The 23,339-nt window shown below is 41.5% G+C and overlaps 1 protein-coding gene and 1 pseudogene across 3 annotated transcripts in view; one reads left to right on the forward strand and one right to left on the reverse strand.

The window, feature by feature from the left end:
* Positions 1-3,830: 3,830 nt before the first annotated feature.
* LOC102285333 (craniofacial development protein 2) overlaps positions 3,831-23,339 on the forward strand; it is a 44,244-nt gene continuing 24,735 nt past the window's right edge. For 2 of the 3 annotated variants that reach the window (XM_005894305.2, XM_070388698.1), the window contains exons 1-4: positions 3,832-4,033; positions 18,168-18,285; positions 19,381-19,600; positions 19,908-20,032. In XM_005894305.2, coding sequence (XP_005894367.1) covers positions 3,970-4,033; positions 18,168-18,285; positions 19,381-19,600; positions 19,908-20,032 — 527 coding nt within the window. In that variant the 5' untranslated portion in view covers positions 3,832-3,969. Of the gene's footprint in view, positions 4,034-18,167; positions 18,286-19,380; positions 19,601-19,907; positions 20,033-23,339 lie in introns of all 3 variants that reach the window. The other variant, XM_070388697.1, reaches the window with a different exon arrangement.
* On the reverse strand, positions 4,621-15,295 carry LOC138991787 (craniofacial development protein 2 pseudogene; annotated as a pseudogene).

Genomic DNA, 23,339 nt, shown 5'->3' on the forward strand with positions numbered 1-23,339 from the left:
AGGATTTAAGTCAGGATCAGCCAGATGGAAGAGATGTACAGGGCAAGGCATGGGGTATGTGTGTGGTGCTTTTGTGCCCCTTCAAAGGGACCAAGTTCTCCCTGAATTTCCACAAGTTGAACTGGGTAGTTCTCAACCCTGTCCTTTGCAGCTCTATGGAAACCTCATTACATATGCATGATTCATTAAATCACTGGCCATTGAGGATAATGTGTATTTTTTTAAAAGCATAATAGCGCAGCTGGTGACATTTAAATTCATGGAAAATGCTTTTCAAATCCAAAAATGTATGTTTTTAAGCTTGATGAGGGCCGCTAACCAATTTTAGACCTCTTTACTAAACAATTTGACAAGTAGAAGACAGTTCCATCATTACCCTTAAAGTGGTCAGAAACTTTGTGAATCTGAACAAATGCTTGTAAGCTCTAAAGAGGAGAGCGGGAGAAGCGGGGTGCTGGGGGAGAGTCTACTGAAGAATGCCAGGGTAGCATTTTCCCCAGACTGAGACTCCAAGGACGGGTCAAAAGGCAACATCCCAGTTTGTCACAAAATGACAACTGTTATATATGGTTGTACTTTCATATGGATTAACTTCAAGGAAGGATTCCTTGTGGATGATGTTTGAATTCTAGAAAACAGCCATTCCTTGTAATTACAGCTATAATGTTACCACGCACACTCAATTAGCAGAAATACAGGATTGGGTTCTTGTGGGTCTCTGGTCATACCATTTTTGTCAACTGATCAGTACATAGCTTTGTTTTATGTATGTTTCTGTTCAAAGACACTGCATTTAATATATCTTTCTTACAAATAATGATACATACTATTAATAATGAAACACTTCAATGACAGCATTATTGTGTCATGTACAACACTGAGACTGTACTATTTTAACTTCCCTTCAGTCATACACACACAAAAACACAAACTACACATACTGTACTCATACAGTAGACACATACTATATAGTGCACATTAATGCAAATAAAGATGAAATATTTAACATTTTGTAAAAATGTTGCCTAACATCTTCTGGTTGATGGAGCTGCAGGCTGGACAACAGCACAGTTCGAGTGTGGTCAAGTCTCCCCACCTTGGCTTACTCCACAGAAACAAGGGAGAGGCTGGTGGCACTCATTCTGCAGATGAGGAAGAGGGTGGCAGGTTGGCATCTGTCAGTTCAACCTCAGAGGTTTGGCTCTCATCACTTGTTGATGGAGTGGGTAATGTTTTCTTCCAAAATGACTCCAGAAATTACATCGGCCCTGTCTGCTTAGCTTTTTGCCTTAAGTGTCAGCATAGGGGGCAAATGCACAGGAAGTTAAGCGCTTAAATTTGAGGCTTCGATCAAGCATAGGGTCACACTCTTCCATGTCACTGAAAATTTTTTCCAGTGCGGAGTTCCATTCTGTTATTTTGACTGCTGTAAGAAGGACAATTTCTGGACTCTTCGGCTGACTTTCATCACCATTTTCATCATCATGTCTTGCTTTGCCATCTCATCCAAGTCTTCGTTGGTGGGTTCTATTGCTTTCTCTGCCAAAATTTCCTCCACATCTTCTTCCTCATGTCACCAAAGCCTTCTCCACCTATTTGCATGTGGTACACATTATGTTTCTGACACTGTTGTTTATACTTTCTGCAGCACCTTCAAAGCCTTCGAAATTTTCCAGCCAGTCTGGTCAAACATTTTTCCAACAGTAATTGATCGTCACCTGCTTGATGTTGCCGACATAATCAATCACCTCACGTACAGTGACTGATTTCCAATAGTCCATCATGGTATTTTCTTTCTTGGCTTTGAAAGCCTCCAAAGTCTTATTATAAAGCTCACTTGTATACTGTGACTTGAAGGCTTTCACTATGCCCTGATCCAGGGGCTGGATGAGAGGTAGTATTTGGGGGAATGAAAAGAGCTTCCACGTTGGGGTGGGCATTTTTGAGTTTTTCACAGCAATGCACTGGGGCATCCAAAATTAACAAAATCATCAAGGCAAGGTTTCTACCCTGGGGATAGTGTTGAACTTCTAATATGATTCAGCTGTGGAACCAATCAGTCGCTTTCCACCCTTTTTGGTTCCACCTCCAATGCACCGAATATGGTTCACGTTTTTCCAGTTAAGTGCTTGTGAACTTGAAGGTCTGTACACTGGTAAGGGTTTGCACTTAGAGTCACCCTTGGCATTGGTGCACGTAAGTAGGGTTGCATAGTCCTGGAATGATTTAAAGCCTGGGGCATTGGAGGTCATTCACATTACATAGGTTCTTTTGCCAACATTCTTGTAAAATAAGCCAGTTTCACCAGCGTTGAAAAACGGCTCTTCCACATACCCCTTTTCCTGTATAACATTTAGCAAGCATCGTTTGAATTCTTCTGCAGTCTTCTGATCTGCAGAACTTGCCTCAGCTGCAAGCTTAACATTATTGACACCATATGGCCTTTTGAAACGTGCAACCCAGCCAGCGCTACAGAGAAGGGCTTCTTCACATTTTTCTGACCCTGGGTGACATGAGGGTAAACTTTTGACTTTCAGCCTCAACAATGCTGTCTGCCAGACTTTTTCATCGGTTTTATTGGTTGAATCCACAAATTGAGCCGCTTTTCCATCTTTTCCATAGCTGCCTCGCACACTATGAATGTCACTTTAGCACTTTATGGAGCAGCATCAGATACAGATTGGTGACTTTCCTTTTCCTTGATGCACTGGATAGTTTATTCTTTAACACTGAACTCACAGCCACAAAACATACCTGAATGAAGCTTTATCTAACCCAAATATTTTCTCCATAAGGCACATCACAACCTTCTTGCACTTACAAACATTAGGAAGCACCCCAGCAATACGCTTGTTACCGAGTGCAAGCTTGCTCTGCTCGCTGCACGATAGGTCAATGAGTCAGAGAGACGAAGTGTTGAGGCAAGGCCGGCAGACGGAGAATATGGCAGGCTAGTGCATCAAAACAACCATCTTACTGGGATCTGGATGCCAGGTTCTTTTATCGATCAGAGAGAAAAGAAGCTAAGAGGAACTAAAGTCACAAGGCAGAATAGAGGGAGATGCAGTGGGGAAGTAAAGTGAAAGGGTCTTCAGTCTTGCAAAACGTCTCCAAGGGAAAGTCCAGCCTTCAGAAGGGGTGTGCTAATCTCTTCTATTCACAGGTGGGCGGGGACAAACACCTCTCCTAGAGCCGAACAAAGGCACTTTAGTTTACAGTCAAGCAGAGAAGCAGGGTCCTCCAGGCAAGCTATTGAGTATGATTAAAATAATAAAAGCAAGTCAAAGAAACAGTTTCCAACATGGAGTCAGAATTGGCTTCCTCCCTGCAACACACCCAGGGTCATTTTAAACAGGGAAATCACCGACAGAAAGCACAAAGATGAAAAAAAAAAAAAGGAAACGCGGCACTAAACAGACTGGGAAGACGATACTTATTTACACTAAGAGGGCTGAAGCAAGATAGCAAATTGTCTGCCTGCAACCTCAGTACAACCCACCACTGGTTAACTCAAAATTTTCACTCTCTGAGCATGTCGGGGGAAATAACCCCAGAAAGCACCGTGAATATTGATTTGGGGGGGGAGGTGACTATTTTAACAACTAAGCGAATTCAATAATATTAACCAGTGACTAACGAAGGGCAGCTGTGTTCCCATGGGCAAAACAAATTTTCCTTAAGCAGACACACTAAATCAAAGCCGCTGAGCTCTGAAGACTACAAGTCCCAGCATGCACCGCTTCAGGACGACGCCCACATTCCGCCGACCGCCATAAGAGCGTCAGGTCCGCGGCTTTGGCCCGGAAGTGGTGGTTCTCGACCTAGCGCCGTTTCTGCGTGTGCGCACGCGCCGCCGGAGCCGCCGCCATCCCCGTCGCCTCTGCGCACTCCGCGCTTCTACCGTCTCTCCCTAGAGCTTTGCCGTTGGAGGCGGTTGCTGCGGCACCGTAGGCCCCGCGCGGCAGCAGTATGGAGGAGTTTAAATCCGAGGATTTCTCCGTGTCGAAGGAGGACGAAGACTACGCGCCGTCGGGTGAGCACTCCTCTTGAGGCGAGAGGCGACTTGCCCCGCCCCCGCCTCGCTTGAGGCTCGCTTTGCCAGGCGTTTGTGGGCCCGGTGGGAGGGTGGCGTGATTCTCAAGCGGCCCTGAGCCCGCACCGCGCGGCCGGTGGCCCCAGTTAGCGTACTGGGACCTTTCCTGCGGCTGATTCTCTGGGCCGCGTTCGGCCAACGCCCCCTCAGAGGGCGGGAACCCGCAGGTGAGCTCGACCGTTAGTGGTGGTTGGGTATCGCGTACCCTCAGCAACCCTGAACGCTTCTGAAAGGCCATCTTACGCAGACCTTCCATCCCCAGGGAATTGCTAGCATCACGACCCCGATACATCATTTTCTGTCTTCAAAAGAGATATGGTGGTTAAAAGTTCACTTAATGATGTCTTTTGCTTCTTTGCAGTCTGCATATTCAGTCCTTCATAGACCTTTGTTGTATTGTTTTTCTGTGTTGTCCACATCTTGGCGCTCTGTGCACCATGCAAACAGAAATAGGCAGACGAGTTTTGGAGGAAAAGGAAAGTGGCTTTGTTACTTCGCCAGGCAAAGGGTTAGGGCAACACGGTAGGCTAGCGCGCCAAGAACTGTGCCCCTCTCCTGGTGAGTACGGAAAGGTCGTATAGTCAGGCAGGAGTTAGTGATAAAGTATCAAGGCAGTAACCGTCTAGTATTCTTCTGCAAAGTTTCAAAAAGGTTGCTGGCCAGATTAGGGTGTGGTCCAGTTTGTCGGTGGTGGTGAGCTTCTCTGGTCCTTTAACCTTGCCTCAAGTGTTCTTTGCTGTTCCTCCTTTGAATAGCAAGTGTTCTACTGTTTGGAAATGAGAGAAGGTCATGGAGACTGGAGTCTTGCCTATAAGAAATAGGGGACAAAAAGGCCTCTGTGCCCAGGAGTCCCTAACGGGCCTGCTCGGAACATGTATAGTCTTCTAAAACAGATCCAGACCAAAATGTTACCCATACCTACCCCTTCTGCCATCCTCCCGGTTCCCCAGACTCCCACATCTCGTTAGAAGTATCTGCTCGCACAGTTGCACTGGGTCAAACAAGATAAAAAAAAAAAAAGCCTGGATAGTTGTCCTTGTTCATTTTTTTGGTCGAGCCAATCATTACATTCAGTTTGGGGCTATAGCGAAGATGAATTTCTGATCACTCTTGTCACCAGTATGGCTCTTACTGAGCTACCATGATCAACGAAGACTTGCCATAGTTTCCCGGCTCCTTTCCTGCGTTAGATTCTTGTCCGCCAACATTGTGTGTGCTGAGTCCCACTCTTTGTGACCCTATGGACTGAGGGCCCGTCAGGCTCCTCTGTCCATGGGATTCTCCAGGCCAGAATATTTGAGAAGTTTGCCATGCTCTCTTCCAGGGGATCTTCCCAGCCCAGGGATGGAACCCCGGTCTCCTGCGTCTCTTGCATTGGCATGCAGTAGTTTCCTTACCATTAGCGCCTTCTGGGAAGCTCTTTTGTCAGCATGATTACTTGAAAATTAGTTTTCATTGTAATCAAAGTTACCGTGCACCTGCTTAAAAATAGTCAAATATTTCTAAAAGAATTATTTTGAAACAACCATTTCCATCACTTATCCCTGTCCATCCTCCACTGAAGAAACTGCTTTCTTTTAAAATTTGGTATTTCCATCGTCTGCTGACTTAACCCATTCATATTAGGTCTTTTAACATCTCCTTGAGGCTTTCCCCTCTCTGCCAACACACACTTTTTCACCTTCAGACCCTTCCCACTTCCCCAGCCTGCCAATGTTCCTGTGTCAATTTGGGTTAGACTATTATTGTTTCTTTTTTTTTTTGGTAATGACTTTGAATATCATGTGACGGAACCATCTGGTATATGCAGTTACTGCTTTTCCTGCACTAGTTTTCTCTGGAGTTAATAATTGCCATTTTGTTGTTGTTTAGTCATCTGTGTACTTACTACTGATTTGATCCTAAACGCTCAAAATTGTTTAAATCACCTCCCAACATATTTAGATTTATTAGATAATCATTTGTTATTTTGAAGTCCGTCTTTGTCTTCTGATCTGCTCCAATTTGTCTTGGTTTTATAATTTTTAAACCTAAAATCTTCCATCGTGACCACTACTTTGGATGTTTCGTTTATGTCTCTTTTCTCTTAAGATTCCCTGTTTTCTTGGGTCCCATGATGTTTTTTTTCTTGGTGTGTTCCACCAAAATAAGAATAAATCCTCAAATAACTTCTTGAAGAAAGATACATGTTAGAAACTTTTTTTTTTTTTTTGAGACCATGAGTATCTAAAAATAACCAGGTGACCCTCAGGCATGATTAATAGTTTGGTATGGAATTCCGTAGTTTTTTAATCTGAATTTTGAAGGTATTCCTCCATTATTTTCTAAGTTTCCAGTGCTTTTATTAAAAAAAACTTGTTGCTAATTTTTACTCATGTACATAAAATTTGTCTCTGGACGCTGATAGAGTCTTGTCTTTGTTTCTTCTGTAGCTTTTAAAATTTAGGGGGGACAATTTTCTTCATTTTATTTTTTTGGAATCATCATTATTTATATATTGACTCTTGCTACACCTTATGGACTGGTGCTTCTGTTGTTTTTTTTTCTTTCCATAAACTGTCCGTCAGTTTCCTCTCTGTGCAGCCTGGCTTTGGGGTTGTTGACTGGGGATGGCCAGGTGGGCTGCTCTTTGCACAGTGACTTTGAGGTTCTTAGAGGAGGTGTTTGGCACAGTTACAGCACAGTACGATTGGTCGCAGGTCAGCAACCCTTCAGCTGTTTGACACTGTAGACCAGAAATTTCCAGAAGCCACTGGGGAGCGTGTGCTTTGTTTTCTTGTCCTCATAACCGGGGTTGGACATCACGATATTTTTAATTTTGGGAAAAAAAAAAAAATTTTTTTTTTTTTTTTGAAAACTTTTAAATAGTATCATGTTCTGTTTCATGAGTGGAGCATCTTATTGCTCTATGGATATTAGTTACGCTTTGGGCTTCTCACCATCTGAGATGGCCCACACTCGGTGTAGGTGTTTCTCCCGTTACTACTCTCCCCTTGCCAAGGTGACTCTCTTTGGAGACAGACAGCATTCTGTGTATGAAATGCATATCTCTCTAAATACATCTACTTATCTATCGAATAATAATGAATAATGTTCAAAATATTTCTACTTTTGACTTATGTACAGTAAAATTCACTCTTAGAGTGTTCTGTGATTTTTTGACAAATGCTTGTAGTTGTGTAACCACGACTGAATTTAACAGTTCCAGGGCCACTCTTACCCTTCCCTACCCCTGAAAATCTGTGTATAGACAGTTTTATTTCCCCTTCTTCTGTGAGCATAGCTTTTGTTTCTCTTGCTAGCCTCTTGTACTTGGTACAGTTCCAGTGTGTATTGAATAAGAGTGGTGAGCGTGGACATTCTTGCCTTGTTCCCAGTTGTAAGGAGAAAGCATGAGTGTTTCGCCATTCGGTATAATGTTACCTACAGGTTTTTTCATGGATGCCTTAAGCACTTCACATTGTCGCGTGCTACAGTTCGTGGGGTTGCAAAGAGTTGGACACGACTGAGCAACTGAACTGATTATTTAGTCACATTACCAGGTCTGTGTAATTATGCAGTTTTTTTGCTTTTTTTTAAACATTTTACAAATGAAGAGACTGAGGCACCCCAAGTTACTCAACTAGATTAGATGGGCTGGGATTTGGATCCTGGCAGTCTGCGTATACTGCCCCTCAGGCCTTATGGAATTAAAGAATTCCCTCTATTCTTTATTTGCTGAGAAGTGAATTTTGTCAAATGCTTTTTCACCATTTATTGCTCGTGTGGTATTTCTGTTTTTAATCTGTTAATGATTTTAAATTCATCCCACCCCACCCCCATAAAACTTACTGGATGTATTATTATTTTACATGACTGGATTTGGTTTGCTAAAATTTTATTGAGAAGTTTTGTGTTTGTTTATAAGGAATGTTGGTCCATAGTTTTCTGGTAATTTCCTTGTCTGATTGGTATCAAATAATGCTAGCCTGATAAAATGAGGAAACAGTCTGTTTCCTCTAAGTTGTTTTTTATTCACCCTAGGTGTTTGTTTTGGGCATTAACACGTTAGACACATTCTCTGATTTTTGCAGTAATTCTTAATTGTTTGTTTCATGTTTAAGCATGGAGGACTGAAAAGGTAATGCAGGCTTTGAGTCTCTGGACAAGATTTGTTCATTTGCTATAAAAAGTACTGAGGGCTTCCCTGGTAGCTCAGTGGTAAAGCATCTGCCTGCCAGTGCAGGAGACTCGAGTTCAGTCCCTGATGTGGGAAAATCCCACATGCCCTGGAGCAACTGGGCCCAAGCGCCAGCCTGTGCTCCAAAGTCGGGGCCACATCTGAAGCCCTGGCGCCCTAGAGCCTGTGCTCTGTAGCGGAGAGGCCGCTGCCGAGAAGTTCGCACGCCGCGGCTAGGGTAGCCCCTGCTCCCCCAACCTGAGAAAGCCCGTGCAGCAGCAAAGACGCAGCACAACCAAACATAAACAAAATGAAGAAAAAGAAAAAAATGCTGAGTCACTACGCTGTACCCTTGAAACTAATATTGTTAATCCACTATACTTGTTTTAAAAAAGATTTGTTCACTTTGTGCTGTTTTGTCTCTAGGGATGTTATTCTTACAGTAACCACGTGGAATTTAACCATAGTTTCTGTTGTTGTATAGTTTGAGATTTGCTTTTCTCTTATCAGTGCGATTGAGTATCTTTTTTCATGTTTAAGATCCAGAGCCACATGCATTTCTTTGTCTGAACTGTCTGCAACATTCACCCAGTTTATGAAGAAAAATAAGTTTATAGCGAAAGTGCATGAACTTTGTTGAAAACTAGAAAATGCAGGCAATTAAACATAAAATCAGAATAACTACATTCCCACCACCTAGAGATTATCAGTATTGATTTCTTAGTGAAACCCACTCTTTATCTTTTTCTATTCCCAAGTGTTGTTATTAATATTTGTATTTTTCCCCAATCTGAAATCATACTTTTTTTCATGTTTCTTTGTAGCCTGCTCTTTTCAGTGAACATTCTATCCCTGTTCATTTCAGTAAACTTTGAGATCATCTAATATACACACCATATTCAGATTTTCCCTGTTGACTCAAAAATGGCGACAGCTTGTTTAAATCATGGTTGAGTTCCGGACTACTTCTGTCATTCAGTTGTTGCATCTTTTACATCTGTTTTAATCTAGCACACTCACGTTTCTGTAACATAGATTGGCATAGGAGACCAGGCTGTATGTCCTGTGGAATTTTGTCTGGTTACTCCCTCATGGTATTAGGTGATTCCTTCGTCCCTTGAACTTGCGTTAAATTTGAGTGAGTGAAAGTCGCTCAGTCATATCCGACTCTTTGTGACCCCGTGGACTGTACAGCCCATGGAATTCTCCAGGCCAGAATACTGGAGTGGGTAGCCTTTCCCTTCTCCAGGGGATCTTCCCAAGCCAGGAATCGAACCCAGGTCTCCCGCATTGTGGGCAGATTCTTTACCAGCTGAGCCACAAAGGAAGCCCAAGAATACTGGAGTGGGTAGCCTATCCCTTCTCCAGGAGATCTTCCTGACCCAGGAATCGAACTGGGGTCTCCTGCGTTGCAGGCAGATTCTTTACCAACTGAGCTATCAGGGGAGCCTGTGTTAAAATTAAAAGTAGATCTAAATGCTTGGTGGGTTCAAATAAAATAATTTTAGTTTACAAAAAAAAAGTTCATAGCTGATGTGTGTGTTTCATAATGCATAATATCAGAAAACAAAATACCTGATTAATTTCCATAGTTGTGACTTCTGGATCAGAATGAAGAGAGTTTGATCCCTTAATTGTGTAACTGTTTTTTCCCTTGGAACTGGAAAGTGTTTTGTGTTATATTAGGTTGGTGCAAACATAATTGCGGTTTCAGGCTGTGAATTTTAAATCCTAACTAGGCTCAGACATCTCTCTCTATTAATCAAAATAGGAACCATTACAATCAATACATATTTTTGCCAACAACAAATAAGTTTGTTTATTCCTGTAGCATAAAAATGTGTGCTTTGGGATTCAACGAATTCTTGAAAAGCATTTTCTGAATCCTGCTGGTTGTGGAAGCATTTTCCGAGCTAAAAGTTGTCAAAATGCTTGAAGTGGTAGTTAGTTGAAAAGAGATCAGGTAATGGCAGAGGAAACAAAACTTCGTAGACCACTTCATTCAACTTTTGAAGCATTTGTTGTGTGGTGTGCAGTTGGGTATTGTCCTGGAGAAGAATCGGGCCCTTTCTGTTGACCAATGCTTGTTGCAGGCATTGCAATTTTTGGTGCCTTTTATCGATTTGCTGAGCCTACTTCTCATATGTAATAGTTTAGCCAGGATTCAGAAAGCTGTAGTGGATCATACTGGCCGCAGAGCACCAAACAGTGACCATCACCTTTTTTTGGTGCAAGTTTGGGAAGTGCTTTGGAGCTTTTTTGTCCAACTGCTGAGCTGGTCATTACCAGTGGTATACGATCCAGATCCACTTTTCACCGCAGGTCACAATCCAATAGACAAATGGTTCATTGTTGCGTAGAATAAGAAAAGATGACATTTCAAAAGGACTTTTTTTTTTTTTTTTTTTTTTTTGCGGACAGCTTATGGCACCCACTTATTGAGCTTTTTCACCTTTTCAATTCGCTTCAAATGCCAAACGACCATAGATGGTCAACCTTGGGTTCTTAGGCAACTTCTGTAGTTTTAAGAGGATCAGCTTCAGTGATGGCTCTCAATTCGTCGTTGTCAACTTCCGATGGCTGGCTGATATCTCTGTCTTCAAGGTCTCCTTTGCAAAACTTCTTGAACCTCTGCTGCACTGTATGTTTGTTAGCAGTTCCTGGCCCAGATGTGCTGTTGACATTGTGGGTTGTCTCCGCTGCTTTGCAACATTTTGAACTCAAGGAAATCCCTCGAATTTTCTTTTTGAGTAACATTTCCATAGTTTAAAATAAGTATAAAATGAACAGCAAGTAATAAGTTATTAGCAAAAAAAAAAAGCAAGAAATGTGCATTAAAATGACGTATAACATGACCACATTCATTTAATGTATTCCAGAATCAAATGGCAAAATTCAAATTACTTTTGCACCAACCTAATAATATACTTAATCATTAAAACTCAAATTGTCTTTAACCTTGCATGATAATCTTTGGTTGAATTACTACCATCATTGTGGTGAGAGAGTGAGTCTTTTTCTAGTTTTGTGGTTCTTTTGCATTTATTGGTTAATGTTGGGAAAGTTCAGCTTTTCCTCATCAGTTGGGACAGGATAAATATTTAGTTCATTTCTCTTAATTACCAATTTTCAAAATTGGGAATAATCTTAATGGGAACCTAAAATGGTGCATAGTATTTTTTCCTGTCTTTTTTAAATTTGTAATTATCATAAAGGGGTAACAGTTTTGGGGACCTTTTTTTTTTTTAATCAATCCAGTGTTTTTCAGTAACAGTTATTCCTTTTAATGGTCTCATCATCACTTTGGGCCACTAAAAGTTCTTTCAAACTAGATCTTATATCCTTTTAATGTGACCCATTATACCTAATTTCCTTGTTTTCTGGTACAGCAAAGTTTGCCCATTTCACCTTGTGCTTTCCTTCCCTCAAACCCGAAATTAGCTACACTTTTTGGGGAACCCTTTTTGTGTAGAGTCATATGAAAGAATACAATCTGAGTGTTCACTGTTCAGAGCTAGAAAATATTTACCTTAAAAATGTTAAGAGTTCTGAATTTTTTTCCATGTAATGAGGGCTTTTAAACTTTTTAATTTTAATCTTTTTAACACTAAAACCACTTTGTATTGGGGTACAGTCTATTAACAGTGTTGTCATAGTTTCAGGTGAACAGTGAAGGGACTCAGCCATACGTATACATATATTCGTTCTCCTGGAAACCCTGCTGGCACATAACACTGCCGTCCGGGCTGGCACATAACATTGAACAGAGTTCTGTGTGCTATACAATAGATTTTTGTTGGTTATCCATTTTAAATACAGAAGTGTGTACATAATCTACCCAAAGTCCTTAAGTATCCCTCCCCCGACCCCTGCAACCATGAGTTCATTTTTTTAAGTCTGTGAGTCTAAGAGTTCTGAATTTTAAATTCAGCTTTAACATTTGTTTTCACTTAATTTATTTGATTTTATAATGGTGTCATTTCTCTTACTCTGAAGATCTGGATTCTAAGCATTATTAGCATAACAACTTCCTTCCTTTTATCTATATTATGAAAGAAATAGTTTCAAGATAACAACACTGATGTTATTTCTCAAAATAGAACTTTTCTGGTCTTTCACTTCAGTTTAGTCCCTCAGTCGTGTCCGACTCTTTGTGACCCCAACGCCAGGCCTCCCTGTCCATCACCAACTCCCGGAGTTCACTCAAACTCAGGTCCATCGAGTCGGTGATGCCATCCAGGCCATCTCATCCTCTGTCGTCCCCTTCTCCTCCTGCCCCCAATCCCTCCCAGCATCAGGGTCTTTTCCAATGAGTCAACTCTTCACATGAGGTGGCCAAAGTACTGGAGTTTCAGCTTTAGCATCATTCCTTCCAAAGAACACGGAGGGCTGATCTCCTTCAGAATGGACTGGTTGGATCTCCTTGCAGTCCAAGGGACTCTCAAGAGTCTTCTCCAACACCACAGTTCGAAAGCATCAATTCTTCGGCGCTCAGCCTTCTTCACAGTCCAACTCTCACATCCATACATGACCACAGGAAAAACCATAGCCTTGACTAGACGAACCTTTGTTGGCAAAATAGTGTCTCTGCTTTTGAATATGCTGTCTAGATTGGTCATAACTTTCCTTCCAAGGAGTAAGCATCTTTTAATTTCATGGCTGCAGTCACCATCTGTAGTGATTTTGGAGCCCAGAAAAATTAAGTCTGACAATGTTTCCACTGTTTCCCCATCTGGGACTGGATGCCATGATCTTCGTTTTCTGAATGTTGAGCTTTAAGCCAGCTTTTTCACTCTCCACTTTCACTTTAATCAAGAGGCTTTTTAGTTCCTCTTCACTTTCTGCCATAAGCGTGATATCATCTGCATATCTGAGGTTATTGATAGTTCTCCCGGCAATCTTGATTCCAGCTTGTGTTTCTTCCAGTCCAGCGTTTCTCATGATGTACTCTGCGTATAAGTTAAATAAACAGAGTGACAATATACATCCTTGACGAACTCCTTTTCCTATTTGGAACCAGTCTGTCTTCCATGTCCAGTTCTAACTGTTGCTTCCTGACCTGCATACAGATTTCTCAAGAGGCAGATCAGGTGGTCTGGTATTCCCATCTCTTTCAGAATTTTCCACAGTTTCTTGTGATCCACACAGTCAAAGGCTTTGGCATAGTCAATGAAGCAGAAATAGATGTTTTTCTGGAACTCTCTTGCTTTTTCCATGATCCGGCGGATGTTGGCAATTTGATCTCTGGTTCCTCTGCCTTTTCTAAAACCAGCTTGAACATCAGGAAGTTCACGGTTCACATATTACTGAAACCTGGCTTGGAGAATTTTGAGCATTTACTAGCGTGTGAGAGGAGTGCAATTGTGAGGTAGTTTGAGCATTCTTTGGCATTGCCTTTCTTTGGGATTGGAATGAAAACTGACCTTTTCCAGTCCTGTGACCACCACTGCTGAGTTTTCCAAATTTGCTGGCGTATTGAGTGCAGCACTTTCACAGCATCATCTTCCAGGATTTGGAATAGCTCAACTGGAATTCCATCACCTCCACTAGCTTTGTTCGTAATGATGCTGTCTAAGGCCCACTTGACTTCACATTCCAGGATGTCTGGCTCTAGGTCAGTGATCACACCATTGTGATTATCTGGGTCGTGAAGATCTTTTTTGTACAGTTCTTCTGTGTATTCTTGCCATCTCTTCTTAATATCTTCTGCTTCTGTTAGGTCCATACTATTTCTGTCCTTTAGCAAGCCCATCTTTGCATGAAATGTTCCTTTGGTATCTCTGATTTTCTTGGAGAGATCCCTAGTCTTTCCCATTCTGTTGTTTTCCTCTATTTCTTTGCATTGATCGCTGAAGAAGGCTTTCTTATCTCTTCTTGCTATTCTTTGGAACTCTGCATTCAGATGTTTATATCTTTCCTTTTCTCCTTTGCTTTTCGCTTCTCTTCTTTTCACAGCTATTTGTAAGGCCTCCCCAGACAGCCATTTTGCTTTTTTGCATTTCTTTTCCATGGGAATGGGCTTGATCCCTGTATCCTGAACAATGTCACCAACCTCATTCCGTAGTTCATCAGGCACTGTGTCTATCAGATCTAGACCCTTAAATCTATTTCTCACTTCCACTGTATAATCATAAGGGATTTGATTTAGGTCATACCTGAATGGTCTAGTGGTTTTCCCTACTTTCTTCAATTTAAGTCTGAATTGGCAATAAGGAGTTCATGGTCTGAGCCATAGGCAGCTCCTGGTCTTGTTTTTGCTGACTCTATAGAGCTTCTCCATCTTTGGCTGCAAAGAATATAATCAATCTGATTTCGGTGTTGACCATCTGGTGATGTCCATGTATAGAGTCTTCTCTTGTGTTGTTGGAAGAGGGTGTTTGGTATGACCAGTGCATTTTCTTGGCAAAATTCTATTAGTCTTTGCCCTTCTTCATTCCGTATTCCAAGGCCAAATTTGCCTGTTACTCCAGGTGTTTCTTGACTTCCTACTTTTGCATTCCAGTCCCCTATAATGAAAAGGACATCTTTTTTGGGTGTTAGTTGTAAAAGGTCTTGTAGGTCTTCATGGAACCGTTCAACTTCAGCTTCTTCAGCGTTACTGGTTGGGGCATAGACTTGGATTACTGTGATATTGAATGGTTTGCCTTGGAAACAAACAGAGATCATTCTATTGTTTTTGAGATTGCATCCAAGTACTGCATTTCCGACTCTTTTGTTGACCATGATGGCTACTCCATTTCTTCTGAGGGATTCCTGCCCGCAGTAGTAGATATAATGGTCATCGAGTTAAATTCACCCATTCCAGTCCATTTCAGTTCACTGATTCCTAGAATGTCGACATTCACTGTTGCCATCTCTTGTTTGACCACTTCCAATTTGCTTTGATTCATGGACCTGACATTCCAGGTTCCTATGCAATATTGCTCTTTACAGCATCGGACCTTGCTTCTATCACCAGTCACATCCACAGCTGGGTATTGTTTTTGCTTTGGCTCCATCCCTTCATTCTTTCTGGAGTTATTTCTCCACTGATCTCCAGTAGCATATTGGGCACCAGTGACCTGGGGAGTTTCTCTTTCAGTATCCTATCATTTTGCCTCTTCTTTCTGTTCATGGGGTTCTTAAGGCGAGAATACTGAAGTGGTTTGCCATTCCCTTCTCCAGTGGACCACATTCTGTCAGATCTCTCCACCATGACCTGCCCGTCTTGGGTTGCCCCACGGGCATGGCTTAGTTTCATTGAGTTAGACAAGGCTGTGGTCCTAGTGTGATTAGATTGACTAGTTTTCTGTGAGTATGGTTTCAGTGTGTTTGCCCTTTGATGCCGTCTTGCAACACCTATGGTCTTACTTGGGTTTCTCTTACCTTGGGCGTGGGGTATCTCTTCACGGCTGCTCCAGCAAAGCTCAGCCATTGCTCCTTACCTTGGATGAGGGGTATCTCCTCACCGCCGCCCTTCCTGACCTTCAACGTGGGATAGCTCCTTTAGGCCCTCCTGCATCCGCGCAGCCATGGCTCCTTGGACGTGGGGTTGCTCCTCCCGGCCGCTGCCCTTGGCCTCGGGCTTCAGGGCGTGGGGTAGCTCCTTCCGCCGCCACCCCTGGCCTCAGGCTTAGGGCCGTGGGGTATCTCAGCCCCCAAAAATAAAGTCTGACACTGTTTCCACTGTTTGCCCATCTATTACCCATGAAGTGATGGGACCAGATGTCATGATCTTCGTTTTCTGAATGTTGAGCTTTAAGTCAACTTTTTCACTCTCTTTCACTTTCATCAAGAGGCTTTTTAGTTACTCTTCACTTTCTGCCATAAGGGTGATGTCATCTGCATATCTGAGGTTATTGGTATTTCTCTGGTCTTTAACCTTTTGCTAAGGATGTACAGTCAAAATACTGTTTCTAAAGTACTTGGAGTAAATCCTTTCTCAGTGGGCTGTGTTATCATTTTGGTTATGTTTATTTAAACTTTGCTTAATTTAAGAGATTTTCAGAATCCTGCAGAGAGATCAACACAGAACTCTTGCTTCCGCCACTGCCTACCCCACTGTGTTCTCCCCTGGCCCTTACAGACCGCAATTTTCCTTAGTTTTCTGTTTTTCCTTATAGTTGTGCCTTTTTAGACTCCATTAGTATAAAGTAACACAGTACAGCGAGGTACCCACCACTGTCGGTTTGTTGTAAGTCATTTTACTCAGCTTTTAGGAGGAAGCAAAATTACATTTGTGTGTTCAGATACCTCAAGAGACTTCCATTGACACTTGGTGTCTACAACATGACTTTCTTCAGTTTTAGAACCCTTGTGTTGACTATTCTGTCAGCCTCCAGTGCATGTTTGCCAGATTTTCTTAAGGCTGGCTCGCTCTCATTGGTTTTGCTTGCTTTTTTCCCAGCAGTGAGTATGTGTGTCTCTGGTTGCCCTGGGTCTCCTCTGCTTTCGCTCGGGCTTCCTCTGACCTTGGCAGGCAGGGCTGCACTGGCTTCAGTAGTTGCAGCTCTCGGGCTCAGGTGCAGTGGTTGTTACACAAGGGCTTAGTTAACCCACGACATGTGGAGTCTACCCCGATCAGGGATCGAACTCACGTCTCCTGCATTGGAGGTGGCTTCTTATCCACTGTGCCACCAGAGAAGTCCAGGAATTTCCTCATTATTTTTTTCATTTTCTGAAAAATTTTTAGTCATCTTTATTTTGTGAATGCCTCTCTGAGGAGATTAATTATAAAGTTTTTTTTTTTTTTTCTTTTTCCTAGTTTTGTTTCCTCTAAATTCCTTTTTTTGTTTTCAGTCTTGCCTTTGATAGCAGAGGCTCTCCTCAAGTGTGTAGTGGTCTTAGTTCATTGTGAGTGAATATTTAAAAGCTAATTGGAAGTGCAGGGTTATTAAAAATAGCACTGTTTATAACGGCCCCAAACCAAATGGCTATCAACAGAGAAATGGATAAATAAATAATGGTTTAGTCTACAGTAAAACTAGGGATGAGAATAAATACGCTACAATTACATGCAAGGAACTGGGTGACTTACAAATGGAATGTTGAGTGAAAGATGATGTATGCAAGAGTACATATTATAAACTTCTTCCTAAAGTTCAAAAACAAAACTAATCTGTGATGTTCAACTTGAGGATGGCGGTTCTCAGGGGCATGTGGCTTGGTGCTAGTGATTGCAATAGGGCCCCAGGGGCTTCTGCAAGCTGCTTGTCTTCTGCTTCTCAGATGGGTCTAGTTACACAGGAGTGTTCAGTTTGCTTAATTTCATTGACCTGTACTTTAGCTCGTGTGCTTTTTGGTATGTTATACTTGCAGTAGAAGCTTATGTGAAGTGAAAAAGAATAAATCTGGTTGAATCTGTGTGTATAGGATCTGTTGACAGCTACCCACAGAATGTGGTCAGACTGGGCATCCAAGGAGCACTTTTGTTGGGGACCCTGAATGTCACTGTCCGAAGGTGGGAAATCGATATATTTGCTTTTTCTGCTATGTCTACCTTGAAGTCTTTAAGCCTTTTTCTAAGCCTCTTTTATTGATAAGACAAGATGTGTTTTGTTTAGTTTGGAAGATGTCCAAGATGAGGTAGAAACATCAATTTCTTCTTTGAAAATTACAGAAGTAGTTTTGGAATTTCTGTTCATTCTTTCAGCATATACTTCTAAAGATATGCAGATATATGTGGAGCATAGCAGAAATTGCAAACGTTAAATGTAAGTGGGATGAGTTAAGGACAGAATTATGGACTGCCCTGGAGGCCTGGAATGGGGAACTTATCCTGTCTTCAGAAACAGGGAGGACAACCGTCAGAAAATTATACTTTAGTCTGGTGAAGAACAGAGGAAAGCACTAGACTTTTTTTCTGAATGAAAATGTGTCATCTTGATATCAAAATTTTATTTCTGTCTTTCTGACCACCTTCTTATGTGATTTCAGGTGGAGAATGTCATGAAGATGCTGTAAATGAATTAGTGAAGGAAGGTGAAATGGGTGCTGAAGAGGAGACACAGAAAACCAAAGGGACAAAAAGGAAGGCTGAGAGCGTTCTGGCCAGGTGATGCTGCCCTCGAGGCCCTGAAGTCAGCGGCTGTGACACAGCCATCCAGATCGCTGGCATTGGTCTGATGACAGATTTCTTGCTGCTAGAACTTCTAACCTTTTCTCATTGAGGGAAATATTTGGTGACATTTTAGGATTTAATTCTTATTCTCTGGAAAGCTTTAAAAATGTTTGAGCTTTAATTTTTTTAAAAATGTATATGTAATAAGTGTGCTTGATTTAAAATGAAAAACTTAGAAATTCTCTGGCTGTTTAGTGGTTAGGACTTTGTGCTTCCAGTGCCATGGTCTGGGTTCAATCCCTGGTTAGGGAACTAAGATCCTAGAAGCTGTGTGATGTGCCAAATAGAAAAAAAAGAGAGGGAGAGAAGAAAAGGAAAACTCAATTACTAGAAAAAATATGTACTCCATCCTTAGCCTTTGTTGCTTTGTGAAATTATGAAATTTCTCAAGTTATTTAAGTCAGATAAGGGAATCTTTCAGTACAAGTCTTCCAGGACATGAAAAAGTAGATTGTAGAAAAAGAATTTTGAATATTAGGTGATTGATTTGAAGTCAGAATAGTGTTAAGCAATTTAATCTTGGGTTCAGTGCTTTTATCCTTGAGTTTTTCTGTATCCCATTTTTGCTGTCTTCAGAAAATATTCAAGAAACAAGGCTCCCCACTCCTCACCCACTGAGAACCCTAGGAAGAGATAGTGTGGATAAATCTGAGGCTCTCGTTAGTCTCTCTCATCAGTCAGTCTCAAAAGTCAAAAATATCTGGTGTATGTATGTTCTTAGAGCTCTCTTCTTGAACATGACGGATTCTGTGAAGTGATTTCTTGGTGAGGATAGCTAGTCCTAACTCAGAAGTAGAACAGCATATATTTTGGTTCTAAGTGTTTTGGGAAAATGCTAACTGTAGGAGTTGGGTTCTTTTTTCTTCCACAGAATCTCAGCTTACCTCTCACACTCACTGTATCCTGTGTGAATCAGTAGTCCCTGATTTAAAGTCTTCTGAGGTTTACAACATTATGTTTGGAATTCAGGAAGGGATAACTGAAATTATTTTGCCCGTTTATTTTGTTTTTTCTTGTGATGGTGATTAGGAAGAGAAAACACAGTGGCCTCTCACCACAACACGAGGAAGAGGAGGATGCCAACAGGGAATCTGGAGGGAGTATTAGTGAGAAGGAAGATGTAGCTGCAGAGCAGGAAAAAGGCGCTGAGTCAGAGGATGCCAGGGAAGAGGAGGAGGAGGAAATGTTGGCCAGCTCCATCGGTGATGTAGAACCAAAATCAGAAGTGCCTCCGAGTACACAAGTTAAAGTAAGTTAATAGTTGAATGCGATGAATGTTTTTCAGAAATTCCCCAGATAGATTTTTTAAATTTGCAAACTCAGATTTGAGGCTTAACAACAGAGATCAAACTAGCGGCATTTTAATATTAACCCTACCAAGTGAAAAGCAAAGTATACACTATGGGAGGAAACATAAGATTTTCTAATCAAATCAATTTTCAGTGAGAATTCAAGTGTTTAGAGATGAAACAAATATTAAGAATTGCCAGGAACAACGTGTTTGAGTGGAACTTTTAGTTTTCATTTTGTATCAAACTTAAATTTCTTTTTCATAGACAGGAGAGGAGAATAAAGAGATGGCTTCAAGTAAAGTGGTCAAAACAGAAGAACAAGAGAAACCTAAAGAACCAGAAGAAGTTAAAGTCACCAAGGTGTTTGATATTGCTGGTGAAAAAGTCAGGTAGGATGACGTTTACAAACTTCAACCTGGTTCTTTTGAAAAGGAACGTTTTTCTTTTAATAATATTTATTATTTATTGGCTGCACTGGGTCTTCATTGCTGCACCTGAGCTTTCTCTAGTTGAGACAAGCGGGAGCTCCTTTCTAGTTGAGGTGCACGGGTTCCTCATTGGGGTGGCTTCTCTTGTTTGGGAGATAAGGCTTAGTTGCTCTGTGGGATGTGGGATCTTCCTAGACCAGGAGTCAAACCCTGCGTTGCAAGGTGGATTCTTAACCACCTAAATGGAACATCTTTTTAAATGGGGTTAGACATCTGTCCTTGTACCAACACATCTAAATAGTTTGAAAGAATTCTTTAGAACTCAAGGTTCTTTTCTATTAGAACTCAACAGTGGCTCCATTAATTATCAGGGAACATGAGAATGGTCCTTTAAAATGTGGTAATGTAGTTTGGAGGTAGTATGAAGTGGATGACTAAATAGAAACAAGAAAATGTAAGAGTTCAGCATTATATGGGTTCCACCTACTTATTGCCATGCATTGTGACTTTGGCAGTTTCTCCCTTTATTACTTAAAATTGGCGTATGTGAAAAGTGAAAGTCGCTCCGTTGTGTCCGACTCTTTGAGACCCCATGGACTACACAGCCCATGGAATTCTCCAGGCCAAAATACTGAAGTGGGTAGCCTTTCCCTTCTCCAGGGGATCTTCCCAACCCAGGGATAGAACCCTGGTCTCCCACATTGCAGCAGATTCTTTATCAGCTGAGCCATAAGGGAAGCCCAAGAATAATGGAGTGGGTAGCCTATCCCTTCTCCAGCAGATCTTCCCAACCCAGGAATAGAACCAGGGTCTTCTGCATTGCAGGCGGATTCTTTACCCACTGAGCTATCAGGAAAGTCCCCAACTTTTTCATGTATAATCCACGACCACTCCCCCCCAAACCTTTGAGTCAGGTGACAATTAAAAGTACTAAGAGACATAGACCAAGGATACTACATAAACCAATTAGAATCAAATGGGTTCAAGATGGCAGAGAAGTCAACTTCCACTGGACCTTGATCCTCAGGCAACAAGCTAAGTGACACACCCAGAGGCGCCATGACAGTTCCAGTGCACTCAGAAGACCAGAAAGTGGGCCGTGGCCCAGCTCCTGGACATCTTCACCCCTTCCCCAGAACACTTGGAATAGTCCTCCCACTCATTAGGAGATGAAATTACCCAGCTCATGAAAGCTAACCATGCCACATTTCTAGAGAAGTTTGATTCTGTTACTATTATCTCAATATTATTTTTTCAAGCGATTCATAGGTTTGTTACTAGCTTAGAAAAGCAATATAGTCTTAATACTCTTGGCTGTTCTGGATGAGAGCCACGTGCCTAGAATTTCCTCTTCCCCATTTATTTAAAATTATAATATGAAAACAGCAGATCTGAAGATACAGCTAGATAACAGATGAAGTTCCTGCTGGCATAGTGATTTGACTTAGGTCTGTCGTGAAATGATTAGTAATAAATGTATTTTCAGAAGTCATCTTCCATGCTTTATCAGTAGTCAGTTCCAGTCATTTATCCCATCACATTATAATTAAATTTAAGTTGTATTTCAATGGGAAAAAGGGATTTCCCATGTGTGAATTTTTTTTTATGGTAAATACAACTCAGAACATTCTATGAAATGTGTTAACTTATAGGAACTGTTCTTCAGGCTTTAAACTTTCACTCCTACTCTTATAATTTATTTACTTTTGAAAAATATGTTGACTCAGTTCCATGTGTGAAAATACTAAGATGATCACGAATACCAAACTGGGAATGCCCTTATTCTCCAGATCTTAGGAGTCCGTGCTTTCATTGCTGAGGGCTTGAGTTCAGTTCCTGGTTGCAGGAACTGAAATCCTGCAAGCTGGATGTCTTGGCCAAAAAAAAAAAAACACCCAATAAAACCCCTCCAAACCAAGCAGGTAGATCAGCATGTTTTACTGCGTAATTGAGATCTTTAAATTGGGGACCATATGGTTATCATTTCTCTTTTGGAAGAAATAAGTTTATTCTGTATTTCGTCATTCTTACGTCACTTTCTTCATAACCATTGTACCTCAACATATATGATAACACCCACTTTTATGATCAGCTTTCAGTTTATCAAATATAGTCTTTTAAATTTAATGCATTAGTTTTACATAATTCATAGGTTTTACTACCTTGATAAGAATAATGGGGTTTTTTGTTTTTGTTTTTTTGTAGTAAGATGTTTTTCAGTGAAGGAAGCAGTGTGTTGATTTATGTTCTAACAGAAATTCCTTAATGTAAACTGTTTCCCTGTCCTGCAGCTGTGTCATTGGAACTTACTCTTGCAAACACTTACACTTCAAATCTCATCTGATGTTATATGATCATACTTTTACCTGGCAGATAACTGTCAGTTAATGTTTGTCAGGAAGAAACGGATAAGAGGCTCATTTATATCATCAGATCAGATCAGATCAGTCGCTCAGTCGTGTCCGACTCTTTGCGACCCCATGAATCGCAGCACGCCAGGCCACCCCGTCCATCATCAACTCCTGGAATTCACTCAGACTCACGTCCATCGAGTCAGTGATGCCATCCAGCCATCTCATCCTGTGTCGTCCCCTTCTCTTGCCCAATCCCTCCCAGCATCAGAGTCTTTTCCAATGAGTCAAACTCTTTGCATGATGTGGCCAAAGTATTGGAGTTTCAGCTTTAGCATCATTCCTTCCAAAGAACACCCAGGGCTGATCTCCTTCACAATGGACTGGTTGGATCTCCTTGCAGTCCAAGGGACTCTCAAGAGTCTTCTCCATCACCACAGTTCAAAACCATCAATTCTCTGGCACTCAGCTTTCTTCACAGTCCAACTCTCACATCCATATGTGACCACTGGAAAAACCATAGCCTTGACTAGACGGACCTTTGTTGGCAAAGTAATATCTCTGCTTTTGAATATGCTATCTAGGTTGGTCATAACTTTCCTTCCAAGGAGTAAGCGTCTTTTAATTTCATGGCTGCAGTCACCATCTGCAGTGATTTTGGAGCCCCCAAAAATAAAGTCTGACACTGTTTCCACTGTTTCCCCATCTATTTCCATGAAGTGATGGGACCAGATGCCATGATCTTAGTTTTCTGAATGTTGAGCTTTAAGCCAACTTTTTCACTCTCCTCTTTCACTTTCATCAAGAGGCTTTTTAGTTCCTCTTCGCTTTCTGCCATAACGGTGGTGTCATCTGCATATCTGAGGTTATTGATATTTCTCCTGTCAGTCTTTATTCCAGCTTGTGCTTCTTCCAGC

The sequence above is a fragment of the Bos mutus genome, chromosome 18 (assembly GCF_027580195.1).
Source record: "Bos mutus isolate GX-2022 chromosome 18, NWIPB_WYAK_1.1, whole genome shotgun sequence".
Classification (NCBI taxonomy): domain Eukaryota; kingdom Metazoa; phylum Chordata; class Mammalia; order Artiodactyla; family Bovidae; genus Bos; species Bos mutus.